At 53.5% G+C, this 16,620-nt stretch overlaps 1 protein-coding gene across 1 annotated transcript; it reads left to right on the forward strand.

The window, feature by feature from the left end:
- The first annotated feature begins 475 nt into the window (after nt 1–475).
- On the forward strand, nt 476–11,076 carry CFAP298 (cilia and flagella associated protein 298). The gene is made up of 7 exons (XM_047720969.1): nt 476–1,006; nt 3,318–3,485; nt 5,040–5,107; nt 8,377–8,535; nt 9,547–9,678; nt 10,348–10,443; nt 10,753–11,076. Exons 1-7 carry the CDS (start codon nt 868–870, stop codon nt 10,861–10,863), a joined length of 873 nt encoding a protein of 290 aa, XP_047576925.1. The 5' UTR covers nt 476–867; the 3' UTR covers nt 10,864–11,076.
- The last annotated feature ends 5,544 nt before the right edge of the window (nt 11,077–16,620 follow it).

The raw sequence follows: 16,620 nt of genomic DNA on the forward strand, positions 1-16,620 counted from the left end.
TGACTTGCCGCGGCGTCACCGACGCCCGGAAGAAACACAGCCTGTTCAGTAAGCATCTGTTGGGCGGTGGGTCCATGGACAGTATGGGGACAGTCGCTCCGGCGGCAGCCGCTTGAGCCTCCCCGGATACCCGACTCCGAATCAGCCCGCACACAGCACCGCGGCCCCGCTCGCCCGCCCCGCGACGCTCACACCCAGCAACCCACGCGCACCGCCCGGAACTTCTCCAGACCGGAAACAGCGGGCAGGACTTCCGGAGGTGGTGACCACGAACAGCGGAAACGCCGCTGAGACTCGGAGCGGCCCTGGGCTCCTGCTGCGCGGCTCCGGTCCTGGACCTGCCCACCACCCCACCCAGTCCCGACCTAGCAGCCTCCTCCCACCACCCATCTCCCTGAGTGGAACCCCGGGCCCAGGCCAGTCGCGGGGCGTTCCGCGCCCCCCTCCGGCGGCTTGGGTTGTGTGGGGGCGGTCGCCCAGACAACAGGCACTTCCGGGAGCGGGGCTTGGTTAGCCCCCCCCTTCCCCCCCCCGCCCGCGGGGTGCCGGCCTGGACCGAGGCCCTCTCCGACTGCGTGGATCGTTGCCCCGCAGCACCTGCTTCCGGGAACACATTGCCTGGACTCGCGCACTGCGGTTTAACTACCTTATGCTTCTGACTGGAGCCGGAGGCCCGTGTGTTTCTTTGTTGCTCCTGGCAACAGCCACTTCCGGGAGCGAGTGCCCTCCCCACCGCGGTCCCTGTACCGCCGGAGCCCGAGCCGCGAGTTCCGTCTCCTAGCAGCGGTTAGTGCGTGGTCGCCGCTCGCCTGCGGCTGAAGGCCTCCCGGGTCTCCTCGCCGCCTCGGCGGGGTCTCCGCGGCCGCCATGGTTCTTCTGCACGTGAAACGGGGCGACGAGAGCCAGTTCCTGCTCCAGGCGCCGGGGAGCACGGAGCTGGAGGAGCTCACGGTGCGGGTGGCCCGGGTCTACAACGCGCGGCTCAAGGTGCAGCGCGTCTGCTCAGGTGAGGCCCGGCGGCGCGCGAGTCTGCGGTCCGGACCGTGGAGCCCGAGCCGGGGCGGGCCCGGGAGGGGAGGAGGAACGGGTCCTCTGCGATGGGAAAGTGCAGCGGGAGCCGCGACACTTGCTCCGGCCGGCTGGACTGGGGGTGCGGGGCAGGTTTGCTAAGATGTGCAGAGGTGCGGCTGGCGCGCTTGGAGGGGATACTGGGGTCCCCCGGAGATGCCTGAAGAGCCAGCGGAGCGGGCGCCGACGGCGGGAGAGACCGGGTGCTGGGCGCGGCGCCGCGGGGCCGGGAGTGAAATAGGCCCGGAGAAGGAATGACCCGCGGGCGCATTTTACTCTGGGCCGCGGAGCTGGTGCAGTGCAGTTGTGCGGTGGGAGGGGCGGGACGGCCCCGGCCCTTTTCAGAAGGGGAATTCGGGGGAGCCTGGGTGTCTCGGTTAAGCGTCCCACTGGATCTCAGCTCAGGTCTTGATCTCAGGGTTGTGAGTTCAAGCCCCGCACTTGGGCTCCACGCTGGGCGTGGAGCCTACTTTAAAATAAATAAAAGGTGAATTCATTTCAAGGGGGTAAGCACCTGACTTAACGACGGTGCCCTGGGGGTGAAGACCGGCTGAGGGTCTTGCTGTTCCTGCCTTTCGCCAAGAAACACAAGCCTTCTTCTCATATTACGGCGTTTGGTCACTTATGTCAGTGACCTAGAGCGGCACTGTCTGGGGACTTTTTGCCGGGAGGGACGTGTTCCCTATTTGTGTGTCCAGTAAGGCACCCACTCGTGGAACACGACCCAGGATCTGTGTTTCTAATTACATATATATTTTTAAAATATTTTATTTATCTGAGAGAGAGAGAGAGGGAGAGAGAGAGCGCGCATGAGCAGGGGGAGGAGCAAAGGGAGAGGGAGAAGCAGACTCCCCACTGAGCAGGGAGCCCAATGGGGACCTGATCCCAGGCTCCTGGGATCATGACCTGAGCTGAAGGCAGATGCCCAACTGACCCAGCCACCCAGGCGCCCCTAATTGTATTTCATTTTAATTTAAATGTAAAGAGTCAAGTGTAGCTAGTGGCTACCCCGTTAGGACATGAGCGTACTCCAGATGTGGTCCAGAATGTTACTGAGTGTTTCTGTAACTGTGATTGTTGTGCCATGGAGAACTCCTTAAGGGTTAGGGTTTCTACCTTTATGAGATAGACATAAAGTTTCTTAGTAAAATTTATTGATTTTAAAACAAGGTCAATATTACTTTTTTTTTTTTTTTTTAATTAAAGCACTTGGGGAGAAAAGGGACTCCCAGTTTCATTTTCTATAAAATTATCAGTTGAAAACGTGGTGCCAGATGTGAATAGTCATGTTAGTGACTCATTCGTGTGTTCTCCAGCCCCCACTGAACTGTGATCCAGGCAGGCCCAGGTGCTATGCTTTCAAGAGAGAGGGATGACTGAGACCAGCCCCTGCCCCCAGATATTTTGAGTCTGGTGGGGAGAGAGGCAGCAAAGACCCCATGAAGTTACAGCCTTTGTTTTCTAGTATTGTGTTATTACAGGCCATCTAGTGTCTTCCTACAGTGCTATGGGAAGACCCAGATCTATGTACTTTTCTAGAGGAAGGAAGGAAGGAAAGGCAAGCAATTTTGCAAGGCTAAAATGTGGATTATTCAGAGTAAATATATGTGGGATAGGAAATACATAAAGCCATGCTTTTGAATAGTGAGCATGATACTAGAAAACCAGTCTCCTCCCATCTCTGTCCCTTTGAAAGGGTGTGCATTGCCTCACATCCTCCTCCCTGATCCGTTACCTAAATTATTTATGAAGCGTGTATTTAAAATCGCAAGGCCATGAAAGCCTCAGATGCTAGAGCTAGCTGTACATGAGGGAAGATGAGGATGTCGCTTCTCTGACCTACCCCACAAGGTGAAATTAAATAATCCACGTGAGCACACTTGGAAATTGTAACGCCCCCTGTGGATATGTGTTCAGAGTATCAGTGAATTTGAGTTTGTGCCTCCTGAGGGCCAGGAAGTACAGCACAGCCGAGGGTCAGAGCAGGGAAGTCCAGCGCTGCTGTCGGTGACCACAGTGAGCCCCTAAATTCTCTGTGCTGCTGTGGACGTAGGACACGTCCGTGACCATTTGTCAAAGGTCAAGGGCAGGCCTGGCACAAAGCAAGTGACATCTAAGTGTTCGGTGAATAAAATAGGGACCCGACGGGCAAGATTCCTAAGCTCTAGGGAGCTTACATTTCAGTGTGGGTAGAAAACGTTGTAATGATGATCGTGATACATGTTGTCTAACTCTCTCTTATCTTGAAGAAATGGAAGAATTAGCAGAACATGGCATATTTCTCCCTCCCAATATGCAAGGACTGACCGACGACCAGATTGAAGAACTGAAGCTGAGGGACGAGTGGGGCGAGAAGTGTGTACCCAGTGGGGGCTCAGTATTTAAAAAGGATGATATTGGCCGAAGGAACGGGCAAGGTAATCCAGTTTGTGTCTTCTCTGTGCACACCTGAGTATAGCAGCAAGTGTGCAAGAGGCTCTTTCCGTGAGAAAGCTCTTTTCAGCTTTCTGGACAAACCGATGAAATGCTGCATTGTACACCTCAGTCGTTGCGGGGCAGATCCGGAGTGAGCTGGGCAGCGAGCGGACGGACGCATCGGCTGCTCTTTCTGCCTACCATGCTGCTGCTCTTAAATCTGGCTGCTGAACCACCTGAAGCTGCCGTATTTGTAGGTAACAGATGGTGACAGTTGGCAGTTTCATGAGGTTCAGCCTCATCGTTTGCAGGGGAATCTTTGCAAAGCATCGAAGGTTCTGTTCTGCTATGGTTTACAGGTACTGAGATTCCGTGAGAAAGAAGGAAATCGGTGTCAGTCCACCGGTCTCTGTTCTCATGGAGGGCGTGCCTCTCCGTGGCGTAGAGCAGAGCCCGCAGCTCAGAGCATGTCAGAGCATTCGGAAAGTGTCCCCCTGTAGCGAATGCGCAATGGGGTGGAATTTCAAGGAGAAAAGATTCTAACCCATTTGGAGAGCTTGTCCCTTTTAACTTGCAGGGAAAGCTCCATTTAAAAGACTCTAATTAAGCAAACACCTAAGTATCGCTGTGCCCCTGAAACACTGTTAGGGGAAAAAGAAATACAAAAGTGTCCCTATGAGGACTTTTTTTTTTAAGATTTTATTTATTTATTTGACAGAGATGACAAGCAGGCAGAGAGGCAGGCAGAGAGAGAGGGGGTGGGGGGAAGCAGGCTCCCAGCTGAGCAGAGAGCCCGATGCGGGGCTCGATCCCAGGACCCTGGGATCATGACCTGAGCTGAAAGCGGAGGCTTTAACCCACTGAGCCACCCAGGCACCCCTCTCTATGAGGACTTTACAGGCTCAAAAAATTTTTGTAAAAAAATACTGAAGATAATAGGAATTTTTAGTATTATCTCCATTGAGTTTTAGCCTGGAAAATGGCTGACTGTCTTCTACATCTTTTCGTACATAGACTCATTGTCAGTTTGGAGAGATTCTTTGCTTTTTAGAAGGAACCACACCAATGAGAAAAATAATAGTATCTCATAAGAACCGGTTCATGGTTCATGATTGGTCTTTCAATCGGCATTGTCTTAAATTAACCCTTTCTGTTCTAACACAGCTTTATGCATCTAGCATTTTCTTTTCTATTTTTTTTGAGAGAGAGAGGAGGAAGTAGGCTCCCTGCTGTGCAGAGAGCCCCATGTGGGGCTCGATCCCAGGACCCTGGGATCATGACCCGAGCCGAAGGCAGAGGCTTAACCCACTGAGCCACGCAGGCGCCCCTAGCATTTTCATCGTCTAATCCCTACTTTTCTTCGTTAAGAAATTAAGCTGTAAGAGAGTCTTATGTGACTTCTCACGGCCAGCTCTCCGGTACCCCTGGCCCAAGTTCCGTGCCGGTCCTTCTCTCGTCTCCCAGCTCCCCTACTCAGCCAGGGGAAGGGTTAGGACGTGGGAGAACAGTTTTAAAGATGGCCATCTCTCTCCCTCTTCCCTGTTTTATTTTCATAGCTCCAAATGAGAAAATGAAGCAAGTTTTAAAGAAGACTGTAGAAGAGGCCAAAGCGATAATATCGAAGGTTAGCTTTGGAAATGCGGCCCTAAAGCCTGTTGTTTGAAATACCAGCTCCACGTCTGCTTCCAGGGTTCTCGGCGGACGGGCCTTTTCTTCTTTGTTAGCTCCCCATAGTCAAGGGAGAGTAGCAGGCTGGGGGTGGCCTCTCGCTTTTCCTTTCGGTAAAGGTGACAGTGTCCTCCGGCTTGCGCTGGGCAGACGGCAGACGCCAGTGAAGGGCGGCGTGTGTAGGACAACCGGGTGCCAGCACCTACGGGATGCTTCCGGAGCTTAGCAAAGAGAAACGGAAACGCTGTGGCCCTGTGTTAGCTCTCTGGATATTTGATTGACCTAGTACGTGCTGATAGGAGTTACTTTTCTGTGGATGGTCGTGACAATACAAAAACTTCCCTGGACAGAGAAGCCGGCATCCTCCTGTTGGCAGATACCGTGAATCTGGAGGAGGAGGAGGATTTCAGGCGTTGGAAGAGTTGGGTTTTCGATCAGTTGTGCTATTCATGCATTGGCAGTGGTTCTGGCTCCCACCCCCCCCCACCCCACCCCCAGGCCTTCACAGCTGAAGTTTACAGTTTGGGGGGTCGGGGTTTGAGTCCCTGGGCAAAACCACTGCTTCTGAACCCCTGTGTCCCAGATTCTGCAAGCTCCTAACTCATCCTTTTTTTTTTTTTTAAGATTTTATTTATTTATTTGACAGACAGAGATCACAAGTAGGCAGAGAGGCAGGCAGAGAGAGAGGGGGAAGCAGGCTTCCCACTGAGCAGAGAGTCCGATGCGGGGCTCGATTCCAGGACCCCGGGATTGTGACCTGAGCCAAAGGCAGAGGCTTAACTCACTGAGCCACCCAGGCGCCCCTAACTCATCCTTTTTAAGTGTTTCAGGAAAGACTACCCTTCTGTACCTCTTAATAGAGCCAAGGCTCTGTGAAGTCCTACAAGGAACGCTTTGGTTCAGTCCCACGTTTGCAAAATGCATTTGACCCCAGAATTTTTTTTTTTTAATATTTTATTTATTTATTTGACAGAGATCACAAGTAGGCAGAGAGGCAGGCAGAGAGAGAGGAGGAAGCAGGCTCCCTGCAGAGCAGAGAGCCCGATGTGGGGCTCGATCTCAGGACCCTGGGATCATGACTTGAACCAAAGGCAGAGGCTTTAACCCACTGAGCCACCCAGGCGCCCCCAGAATTTTTTTTTTTTTAAATATTGCTAATGATGATAACGATTAACACCTAGTCAAACTAGCACCTATCAGGACAAGTTAGGAAAACAGTCGCCTGGGCCCGGCCCTGCACCCTTCCCTCCCCAAACGGTGTTCTGGGCATTTTTTCCCCCTCTTCCCTCTGCCTGTGCATGAGTTTGTGTAGTTCTCTCCCGGCTCACCGAGAGCGTCCGCAGGCTTCCGGTCCTCTGCTGCAGCGACTGGCCCCAGTTGCAGAGGCCCCGAGCTGCAGGCCCAACTTCTCGCCCAGGGCCCTTTCCACGCCACCACCAGACCTGCGGTGCGTGTCACTGTCTCCTCACCAGACCCTGCCCTGTGGGGGGAGTTAGCCCTGTGGGTCCAAACACCACGGGGCCGCGGGGGAGGGTTCGAGTCCTGTGGCAAGAGGTTGGTCACACGGAAGTTGCTCTGTCACCTTCCATGTTCCCTGGCCGGGGTTCACTGCCCTTGGCCTTTGGAGGAGCTTTTATACAGAAGATGACTCTGGCACCCCGCCAGTTAGCATTGGTGGCGCGGGTGACACGCTCCCAGCAGAAGCCTTCCCTCACGGGACCCCGTATCTGAGAGCTCTCCTCACCGTTCCTCCGGCATATGTCTCTCATGGGAAGGCATGATGTGTTTAACGGGGATTTGGGTCAGGAAACAATCCATGAGCCCAGGGAGTAGGTGAGGCAGGACTGTCCCCTCCATTTCACATGCCTGCCCTGCCATGGGGCCCCCCAAACCCAACTTTCCTCACCCCCTTGGGCCCCTGTCAGCTCTCCATGGGCCCCGGGCAGGCCCCGGGCTCTGAGGCTCCGAATGGCCTGTTTCCTGTCCCCTCTCCCTCTCAGTGGGCAGCTTCGCTTCCTGCCTGGCGGAGACCCAGGGCTGTGGGGCAGGAGCCCTCACTTCTCAGTCCCTCCTGCAGCCCGTCCTTCCCTGCAGACTGGGAATGACCAGCGTCTCCCATCCCCTGGTCTGTCTCGCATTTCTGCTGCTACCCCCACTGCAGCTTGTCTGGATCCCCCTTCTGGAAACCCAAGAAGGGCGGGGGGTGGGGGTGTCCAGTCTCTCCCCATCCCATGGGCTGCGTCCACCCTGCTGCTGCCCCCAGGCCTCTTTCCTTCCCCGGAAATCAGTTCTCTGCAGCTTCACCCTCTCAGCACCCTGTCGTCTGCCTTTCCCTCCCAGGAACCTTCCCGAAGCCGAGGTGCTCTGGGTTTCTCAGGACCCCGCTTCTGTTTCCTTTCCCCACAGCGGACATCTACCCAGAATTTCTTGAGCATGAATGATTAGATGATTGGTCACATGATTAACTCCTCTCCAGCCCCCTGCCTCGCCCTGGAGGTGATGATGGGAGTGTGGTCTGGAAGTTCCAACCCTCTAATCCCAGTTTGGTCTCCCTGGGGTGGCCAGCCCCTCCCCGGACACGAAGTCCCACGTGGGTCACCTCGTTAGCATGAACTCGGGCGCAGCCCAGAGGGGCTCATGAAAAACAGCAGACATTCCTACTGCTCAGGAAATGCCTGGGGATTTTGAAGTGCTGTGCCGGGACCAGGACAAAGAGATGTATTCCTCCGAGTATCACTCCTCCCTCTGCGCTCCTCCCCGTTTCTGTCTCCACCCTGTCACTCACCCACCCGGGCCACCTCCCACCCCCTACCCCAGGTGTTGTCTGATCCCTGGGGTGGGTGCTGGCGAGTGTCCTCAGCCCCGCTCATGGTCTGCCTTCTGTGGGGGGTGGGGGGACGATGCACAGACGCCCCAGGAGTAGACAGTGGCTTTGGTAGCAAGTACTGTTCGGGTCCTTTTTTTTTTTTTAGGATTTTATTTATTTGACAGACAGAGATCACAAACAGGCAGAGAGAGAGGGGGAAACAGGCTCCCCACTGAGCAGAGAGCCCGATGTGGGGCTCGATCCCAGGACCCTGAGATCATGACCTGAGCCGAAGGCAGAGGCTTTAACCCTCAGAGCCACCAGGCGCCCCTGTTCGGGTCCTTTCTGTTGATCTGGCAGCAGCTGGCGAGAGTCTTAGCCCCGTTGTAAATAGCGATGCCTGTTGTTGGCCTTTTCAGAAACAGGTGGAAGCTGGAGTCTGCATTACCACGGAGATGGTGAAAGACGCCTTGGACCAGCTTCGAGGGGCCGTAATGATTGTTTATCCCATGGGGCTGCCGCCCTATGATCCCATCCGGATGGAGTTTGAAAATAAGGAAGATTTGTCTGGAACCCAGGTATGCAGCTCTGGGCATTCTTTAAGGTGGGTCACGTCGGATTTGACCCTCCGCCTCTGGACCTAGCATTTTGCTCCATATGTGGGTTGGCCCCGTGCTTTCCTGAGCTTCAGGGCAGAGTCCTGAGCTGAGAGAGGGACCCCAAAGGTAGCATTCCCGGGTGAGGGCAGGTGGGACGGGTGTGAGGCTGCCCATCAGGAGCAACCGAAAACGTTCCCGTTTTCTTTGGCCACTGGGAAGCCAGAAACCCAGTTTGTCCCAGTTTCTACCCAAAATGTATCGGTCCCTTTGCATGGCATTTTGCATTCTAGCTTTACCTTTTGCTTCATGTTATTTTCTTGCCTTTGTGTTCCATTTTCCCTTGTTTTTCTCCCTGATTCCTTATCCTGTTGGGCAGCATGTGCGGCTCTGAGCCGTCTTCAGCCGGTGGGCTGTGCGGAAGCAAACACACATCCTCATTATGCCTGTATGTAAAACCCAGCAGGATTCCAGTGTTCTTTGCTGGCAGGGTCCTGCAGTTCCGTCTGCGAAGGACCTTCTAGAGAAGGTGCAGATGAGATCAGACGCTCTCTGCTTTCCCAGAGCAAGAAGTTAACTGAGTCGGGGCGTGAATTGAAACTAACAGGGAAGGCATTCAAGTTAGCCAGGCTGGAGCGCCTGGCTGACACTGTTGGTTAAGTGTCCGACTCTTGATTTTTGGCTCAGGTCACAATCCTCAGTGTCATGAGATCGAGCCCCAGGTCAGGATCCACATGGAGCCTGCTTGGGATTCTCTCTCCCTCTCTCTCTCTCTTTGTTTCTTAAAAAAAAAAAGAGCAAGGTCTTTGACTTGTTGGAGGGTTTGGTTTCCTCCTGTTGCGGGGAGAGGAGATGGAGGGTGGCCCCACACTGAACCTGCCCCACAGTGGTGGGGGGGCGTGGGCACCTGCCAGGCTCCGCACACCCGGGTGGGATCACACACTGGGGGTCGTGTCCCAGCAAACCTTAGAGCTGGTTTTACTGTGGCCCCAGGCAGGACTGAGTGTCATCGAAGAATCAGAGGCACAACTGTGGTGGGCGGCCAAGGAGCTGAGAAGAACAAAGAAGCTTTCTGACTACGTGGGCAAAAATGAAAAAACCAAAATCATCGTCAAGATTCAGCAAGTATGTATTTTTGCTTTAACATGTCACGAGTTTTTGTTAATTATTTTCTAACCGATAAAAATTTAGAATAAACCTGACCTAACATCCTTGCTGCCAATACTTTAATGCCAGTGGTCCAGGCTTAAAGGAAAACTGTCCTCTTTATGCACCAGCAAAACCTGGGAGAGTATGTGGACTGATTGACACCATCTGGAGTTTGTTTTAAGGAGGGGGGTGCGGTGGATATGCCATGTTGATTTCAACTTTAGAAATGGGCTACAAGTAACTAAAAATGTTTCTTGAAATGAAAAATACAGCCTAGAGCACAGATTTCAAGTTTTCCAAGTACTGCTACTCTAAACGAGGAGGATGTGTCAGAGGCCTGTGCGGGTATAGGTAGTGTAGAGCTGTGTGTCTGTAAGGTGCTCGGGTCGCGTGCTCTGTCACAGCCATTTCTCTGTGATTTGGGGGAACAGTGTCCCTTCCCTGCCCCACTGGACCTGCAGTGGCTGACGGGGGAACGGCCATGACAGATGGCACTGCCCGGCCTCTGGTCTCGGGCCCCCATGGGGGCCCTGGGCGAGGGGCTGCTGGGGTCCAGGCCTTCCTGTGGTGATCAGAATGGGTCACCTGCGTAGCTGTGGGCAAAGGAGGCTGTCATCCACAGTCTGTTCCCCTCGCGTCTTTCAGAGGGGACAAGGTGCTCCAGCCCGGGAACCAGTGATCAGCAGTGAGGAGCAGAAACAGCTGATGCTGTACTATCACAGAAGACAAGAGGAGCTCAAGGTAGCAGATCCATGGAAGGTTTTCCACAGAGCTGGGCCAGGGGCATTCACCCCCTGGCCCCCGAGTGCACGGGGCAGTTCTGGGGGGTGGCGAGCTCTGTAGGATGTGGGGACGGGGTCTTGCTGGAGCTCCCGCCTCTCCTGGGCAACGGGGACCCTGCGGGGCGTCCGACACCTGCATCCGCCTCTGGAAGCATCCTCCTGGGGAGGCGGGGAGTGGGAGTTTGGACACGGGTTCTTTCTTTGGTCTTTTGATGTTGCAAAACACTTTCCAGAAATGCCTTCCTGAGTAAAACATGTTTGTTTCCAGAAATTGGAAGAAAATGATGACGACTCCTGCTTAAATTCTCCGTGGGCAGATAACACCGCTTTGAAGAGACATTTCCACGGAGTAAAAGACATCAAGTGGAGGCCAAGATGAAGTTCACCGGCCGCCAGCACTGTCGGAAGTACTAGCTCGCTTTTCAGTACGCAAATAATACAAATTTAAAAGAATAATAGTAATATAGGGGTGCCTGCAGCCTTCTGTGAAAGATGTTGAATTTCTAGTTTTCCTAGTTTTTCTTTCCATTTGAATGTTTAAAAGAAAAATTATTCAGGGTCTTAGAACTTAATAAATACATCCTCAGAAGAATCGGCCTAAATTGTTTCTATTTCAAAACAGTATTTAGTATCTGATATTTTTCTTGGACTGAGCACTAAAGATGGAATGAATGACAGACATTTGTTTCTTCCGGATTTCTTTGTTTTCTGTTCTCGCGCGGCGGAGGTCCGGAGGGAATGGAAGTGCCCTTGCTCCCCGGGAGCCCTGCGTGCGCCGCGCAGCTTGGCCGCTAGAGGCCGCTCGAGGCCGCCCGCCGCTCACTGCCCTACGGGAGGCGGGGGAACCGCAGCCCCCCATGCGCGCATCCCTCCCCCGCGTCCGTGACCGCCCGCCACCCAGGTAAAGTCGGCCTCCTCGCCGACGCCTGCCTGGCCTTGCTTTCTGGGCGTGCAGGCCACACCCGTGTTGGAAGCCGGCTCGCAAGCCCGTCTAGCCTGGCAAGGGAACCAGTCCTGTCATTTCTGGGCTCTTCCTGGAAACGAAGGCAGGCGCTGGTAGCACACGGTTGTCCCCTGTGGGCTCAGCCTGCAGCTCTCCAGGTGCTCGGCTGCCCCCCAGGCTGACGACGGCGTCGGGCTTGGGGGCCACCGGCCATCCTGACCGGTCTTCTAGGACAGCTTGGGTTTGAAACCCCGTCCCCTCACCCCCACAGACCCTGGCACCTGAGCTCCGCTCCTCTCCCGGACTGCCTGGGCAGCCAGCGTGGCCTAGAAATCCTGCCCTGCTTGGCTTTGGGTCTGTGCAGTGCCGTCCCCCTCGCTGGACGACCTGCAGCGTGCCGGCCTGAGGTAGAGCCGAGTGAGGGGGGCTCGCCCCGCCCGGGCCCTCCATTGCCCCCCACACCTCCTCCTCCCCCTGTAGCCGCGATGGGGGATGGCGCTCTGGTGGCAAGCCGGGGGTGTGTGCGCTCTACCGGCCAAGGGGCAGGCTTCCGGGGGCGCAGGGCCGGCCACTGCCCCCTCTGCCCACCTCCAGCAGCAAGATTTGCCAAGACGCTGCCCTCCCCCAGAGGACTCCATCCTTACAGAGACTGGCCTCTCAGTGCAGAAAGGACCTCGAACATTCCATGCAGTTTCTTCTCCCAAAACCTTCAGCCTCCGCTCCTCGCCTCCTCTCCTTCCCACCATCTCCAATTTCATGGAGCGGCTGCCCACCCTCACCCCCCCACCCCTGCCCCCAGCAGGCTCCCTGGCTTCCTGCTGTTCCCGAGAGAGGGCTGCAGCCCCCTGCGCGTCTCCGGGGCGCCTTACACTTCTGCTTGATTGACAGATTTTGTAAAATCAAATCTGCATCTATTTTCCTTTTGGATTATAATTTTAAATGTTTCCATGAAGAGTGTTCGTGCTTGATGTGAAGTTTGCAATAAGATCCCATGATTTTATTCGAGGCGCGTCCTGCCTTTGACGATGTATAGTTTCTGTGCATCACATCCGAGCGAGACTTGCAAACAGTGTTATCATCCACACAGTCACAGAAGGTCTTTTTAAGAACAACTGTTTCTGTTTCCTTCGGAACTCTTATTGACTCCATGGGTATAAATGCTTTAGTGGCCATGAGAGTTACTCTATGGCTTTCCATAATCCGAAGTTAGGAGCCAGAGGGTCGCTCACTTTTCGGTATAGAAATCACTAGATTTGGGACAACTGGGTGGCTCAGTCAAGCATCTGCCTTCAGCTGGGGTCATGATCCCGGGGTCCTGGAATCGAGCCCCGCACTGGGCTCCCTGCACAGCAGAGAGCCTGCTTCTCCTCCTCCCTCTGCTGCTCTCCCTGCCTGTTCTCCCTCTCTTTCTCTCTCTCTGTCGAATAAATAAGTAATTAAAAAAAAATAAAATCTTAGAAAAATCACTAGATTTCTACATCACACTCCACCTCTGTCCTGGATACTCACGTAAAAAGAACAGTCCTCTGCCCTTTTCTGCTTCAGGACCCCCAGGCTTTCTCTGCTCAAAGCTGCCCCTTCGCAGCCGCCCCTGAGGAAAGGGGCTGGTGGTCACTGGTGCCTACGCTGTGCCCACCGTGTGGCTGTGGCTGAACTCCGTGCGCATCACCCACTGAGGAGGCTGGTGGGGGTCTGAGGCAGCGACCTGAGTCATCCTTGGTCACATCGCTCCTAGGGGTGGAGCCAAGGGGCCATCCCCCGACTTGCTCAGGAATCCGTTCATCACCAAGGCACCTGGGCCCACGGGAGGTTACAGACCAGCCTATGAACATGATCTTGCTGCTACCTTCTTGTTTTTTTAACCCATCTTTGGACCGCTATCAAAAGGAAACGAAGTGCCTATTGTCTGTGCGGCGCTAGTCTGGGCCCGTAGTTTTGTTCTTTCACGGAACCTGTGTCCTCACGTGGTTATTTCATGGAGACCAGGAATGCTAGTAATAAAATTTGACACCACCTAAAACCCTTTGGACTAGCAAACTGAAACCCCGGGCAGTATTTCTGTCACCGGATTACCTCGTTCCTTGGCAACTGCCCCGCAAAGAATGTGCCATTAAGCCTGAAATGAACAGCCACGAGCTTGGAGCGCCGCGGCCCCGCCCACCGTGGAATTCTCCTGGGAAGCCTCAGAAACCACCCCGCCCTGCTCTGACCGCCACGAGACCTGGAGTCGCCACTCCTTGTTGCGGGACGCCCTCCTGGCCCACATTCAAGGAGAGAGACGGTGGGACTCCTGGGAGAAGTTCAGCACGAGATGTCGTAGTGATGGTGGCCCGCCTTGGCGCCCTACTATCTCCCAGAGGGCCACGCTAAGCGCTTTCCTTATGTTTTCTCATGTACACCTCGCAACAGCCCCGTTAGGAAGAAACTAGGATTGTTGTCGTTTCACAAATAAGGAAACCGAGGCCCAGAAAGGTTCACTGGCCCAAGATGAATCATCTGAAGCCCCACGTGCTTGCCCCGGAGTCTGCGTTAGCTCTAGAGGCAGGTGTCCATTTACACCTGATGTGGCTACTCAAGCACCGGCTAGTAAGCCTCGTTGAGGTGCCCTCCAGAGCGGGCACAGGGCAGCCTGCAATTATTTTCATGCCCTCGGCCAGCAGCTAGGGGCCTGTGGGTCCTGAGACTGCTCTGGTTCACCTGCCGCTGAAGGGGACAGGTGCCCGAGCCCACCCCAGAGATGCTTTCAGCAAAGCAGAAGCTTGACTGCTCTCTGCAAACCACTGCCCCACACGATGAAAGGGAAAGCCTGGGGTTGTGTCCCGGCTGGAAGCCAGAGCACAGGATTCTGGGTCACAGCAGCACGGACAGATTCAGAAGCCCGGGGATAAACAGAGCCCCACGGGCTGGGTCCTGGCCTATCCTTATTTTAAACAGTTGGAATGCTATACATTCAGACCAAGAAAACAGCAGGCTCGCTTGTGTTCCCGTTTCCACCACGAGGCAGGATCATCCTGAAATGCACTGTGTAAAAGCACCAAAAAACCAACCCAAATCCCTGATCCCATAGTTGGCTGCGCTGGGTGGTGATGCTGCTCGGCGGCCACAAACCCACAGCTGGGGCACTGTTTTCCCCTTACACCTTCCTGAGTACTCGTGGCACAGCAGCCCACGGTCCCTAACGTGTCCTACTATTTTCCCTTGGCTCACGGAGAGGTCCCCAGGCTCCGGGCACCCTGGCAGCCACCATCGCAAGGCTGATGAACATGAGGACACCCCAGGACCCTTCCTTCTGTCCCTTCGTCTATAAGGTATTCAGAAATAAGGCCAAGCCAAGTATGAGTGACACCGATGACACGACTATGGTCTGACACACGCCCACGGGCCTCTTTCCCCCTCCCTGCCTGCCTGTGCCCCCCACGTCCACCCCCCCACCCCCCACACAGTGGGCAGACACAATAGCGGCATTATTCTTGTGGGTTCTCATGTCTTGTCATCCCATTAGCATTGTGCTGGAATGGATCCCACAGGCTCAGAGCAACTGTGGGTTTTAGCGACAAATTTGCAGAATACAGAATGCCCTCAGCTCCTTTCCCTCCAAATGCTGTGGTATGACTAAATCACTTACGTTGTAAAATAAAAGAGAGGAAGATAAAAACAATCAAAGGCATTGATATGCAAAGCAAAACCCGCAAACCGGAGGGCTGCTTTGAGTTTAACTACTAGACCTTCACAAAATGAACTCAGCTCACAGGAGCAGATGTCCACCTTTTCTGGCAACTGTGTCCAGGCTGGAAAACTCTGGGCGTTTCTAGAGGCAATTTACATTGAACTGATGAGAATTTCTAAATGGGATAGCTCTTGATTTTGCCTGGAGAAGCAAATAAGATTTACATTATTGAATATAGGATATTAATAGCTTTAAGCTATAGGAACGCCCCCGGCCCCTATTGGCAAACATAGGTAGAAAAGCAATGTCACGAATTGACGATTAACAAAGCTGATTTGGCCTGTGAAAATTTCACCTAAGCTGTCTACACTGTAAGATTCGCCCTGAGCTGAGATAGAAGAGAAGCATAGGAAAGCTACCCCGCTTACAGCAACGTGTTTGGAAAAAACAGAGCATTTCAGAGCGTGTGTATCCCCGTCCCTGCAGAAACACTTAGAAACCTAGACTGAGGTGTCAGGCATCTTTTCTTTCTTTCAAAGTGGACTACATTTCGGAGAATGCCTCAGAACGTACTGCCACGGTTAAAATATACATTTAAATATTAAATAAGGTTGATTTTAGGGACGCCTGGGTGGCTCAGTTGGTTAAGCGGCTGCCTTCGGCTCAGGTCATGATCCCAGCGTCCTGGGATCGAGTCCCACATCGGGCTCCTTGCTTGGCGGGGAGCCTGCTTCTCCCTCTGCCTCTGCCTGCCATTCTGTCTGCCTGTGCTCGCTCGCTCTCCTCTCTCTCTGACAAATAAATAAAATCTTTAAAAAAAAAAATAAGGTTGATTTTATATAATTTATAGAATCAAAAAACTCTATTAGAATGCTAACATGTTCGGGATTTGTAAAACTTTAAATTTTATATATATATTTTTTTAAAGTAAAATCTTCAAGTAAGGCGGGGGGCCTGGCTGGCTCAGTCAATAGAACATGAGAAGCTTGATCTCAGGGTCGTGAGTTCGAGCCCCACATTGGGTGTGGAGCCTACTTAAAAAATCTTCAGGTAGGGAGCATTACTTTAAAGGAGAGGCTGCTCTTCTCCAAAAGAAGAAAGTTATTGTCACCAAAACCCCTTCCTGGGAACCCCACATTTAGCCCAGACCCTCAGTGCCCCCACAGCAACCTGAGAAGGTAATGTCCATGAGGCTGACAGCCAGCCTCCGGGTTTTCCCTCGGGAGCCAAAATTCAAATGTGTCTCACATACCACAGTTAACAAAGGCAGTATAGAAATATATTTTTTTAAATGATAGATTTAAGTATTTATAATGTATGATATTTTTCTCAGTTGAAGCATCAGTTACATAACACAACTTTCCAATTGTCCCCTCACTTCCCCGGCCCAAGTGAAGCTGAGACATGGCTTCTGTCTCTACTCCGGGATGTCCCTGCCCGGGACACACCATCCCCCCTTGGACTCCTACTCATCACAGTCTGTTTATATGAAAGGGCAGGAGCTTGGGAGGCAGGGCACTGTTTTA

The sequence above is a fragment of the Lutra lutra genome, chromosome 1, assembly GCF_902655055.1.
Source record: "Lutra lutra chromosome 1, mLutLut1.2, whole genome shotgun sequence".
Lineage (NCBI taxonomy): Eukaryota > Metazoa > Chordata > Mammalia > Carnivora > Mustelidae > Lutra > Lutra lutra.

Excerpts from the sequence above, each read along its gene's own strand:
- CFAP298 (XM_047720969.1), top strand. The coding sequence starts at position 868 with ATGGTTCTTCTGCACGTGAAACGGGGCGACGAGAGCCAGTTCCTGCTC. Across the intron at positions 8,536-9,546 it reads AAGATTTGTCTGGAACCCAG|GCAGGACTGAGTGTCATCGA; the intron begins GTATGCAGCTCT and ends CTGTGGCCCCAG. Across the intron at positions 10,444-10,752 it reads GAAGACAAGAGGAGCTCAAG|AAATTGGAAGAAAATGATGA; the intron begins GTAGCAGATCCA and ends GTTTGTTTCCAG.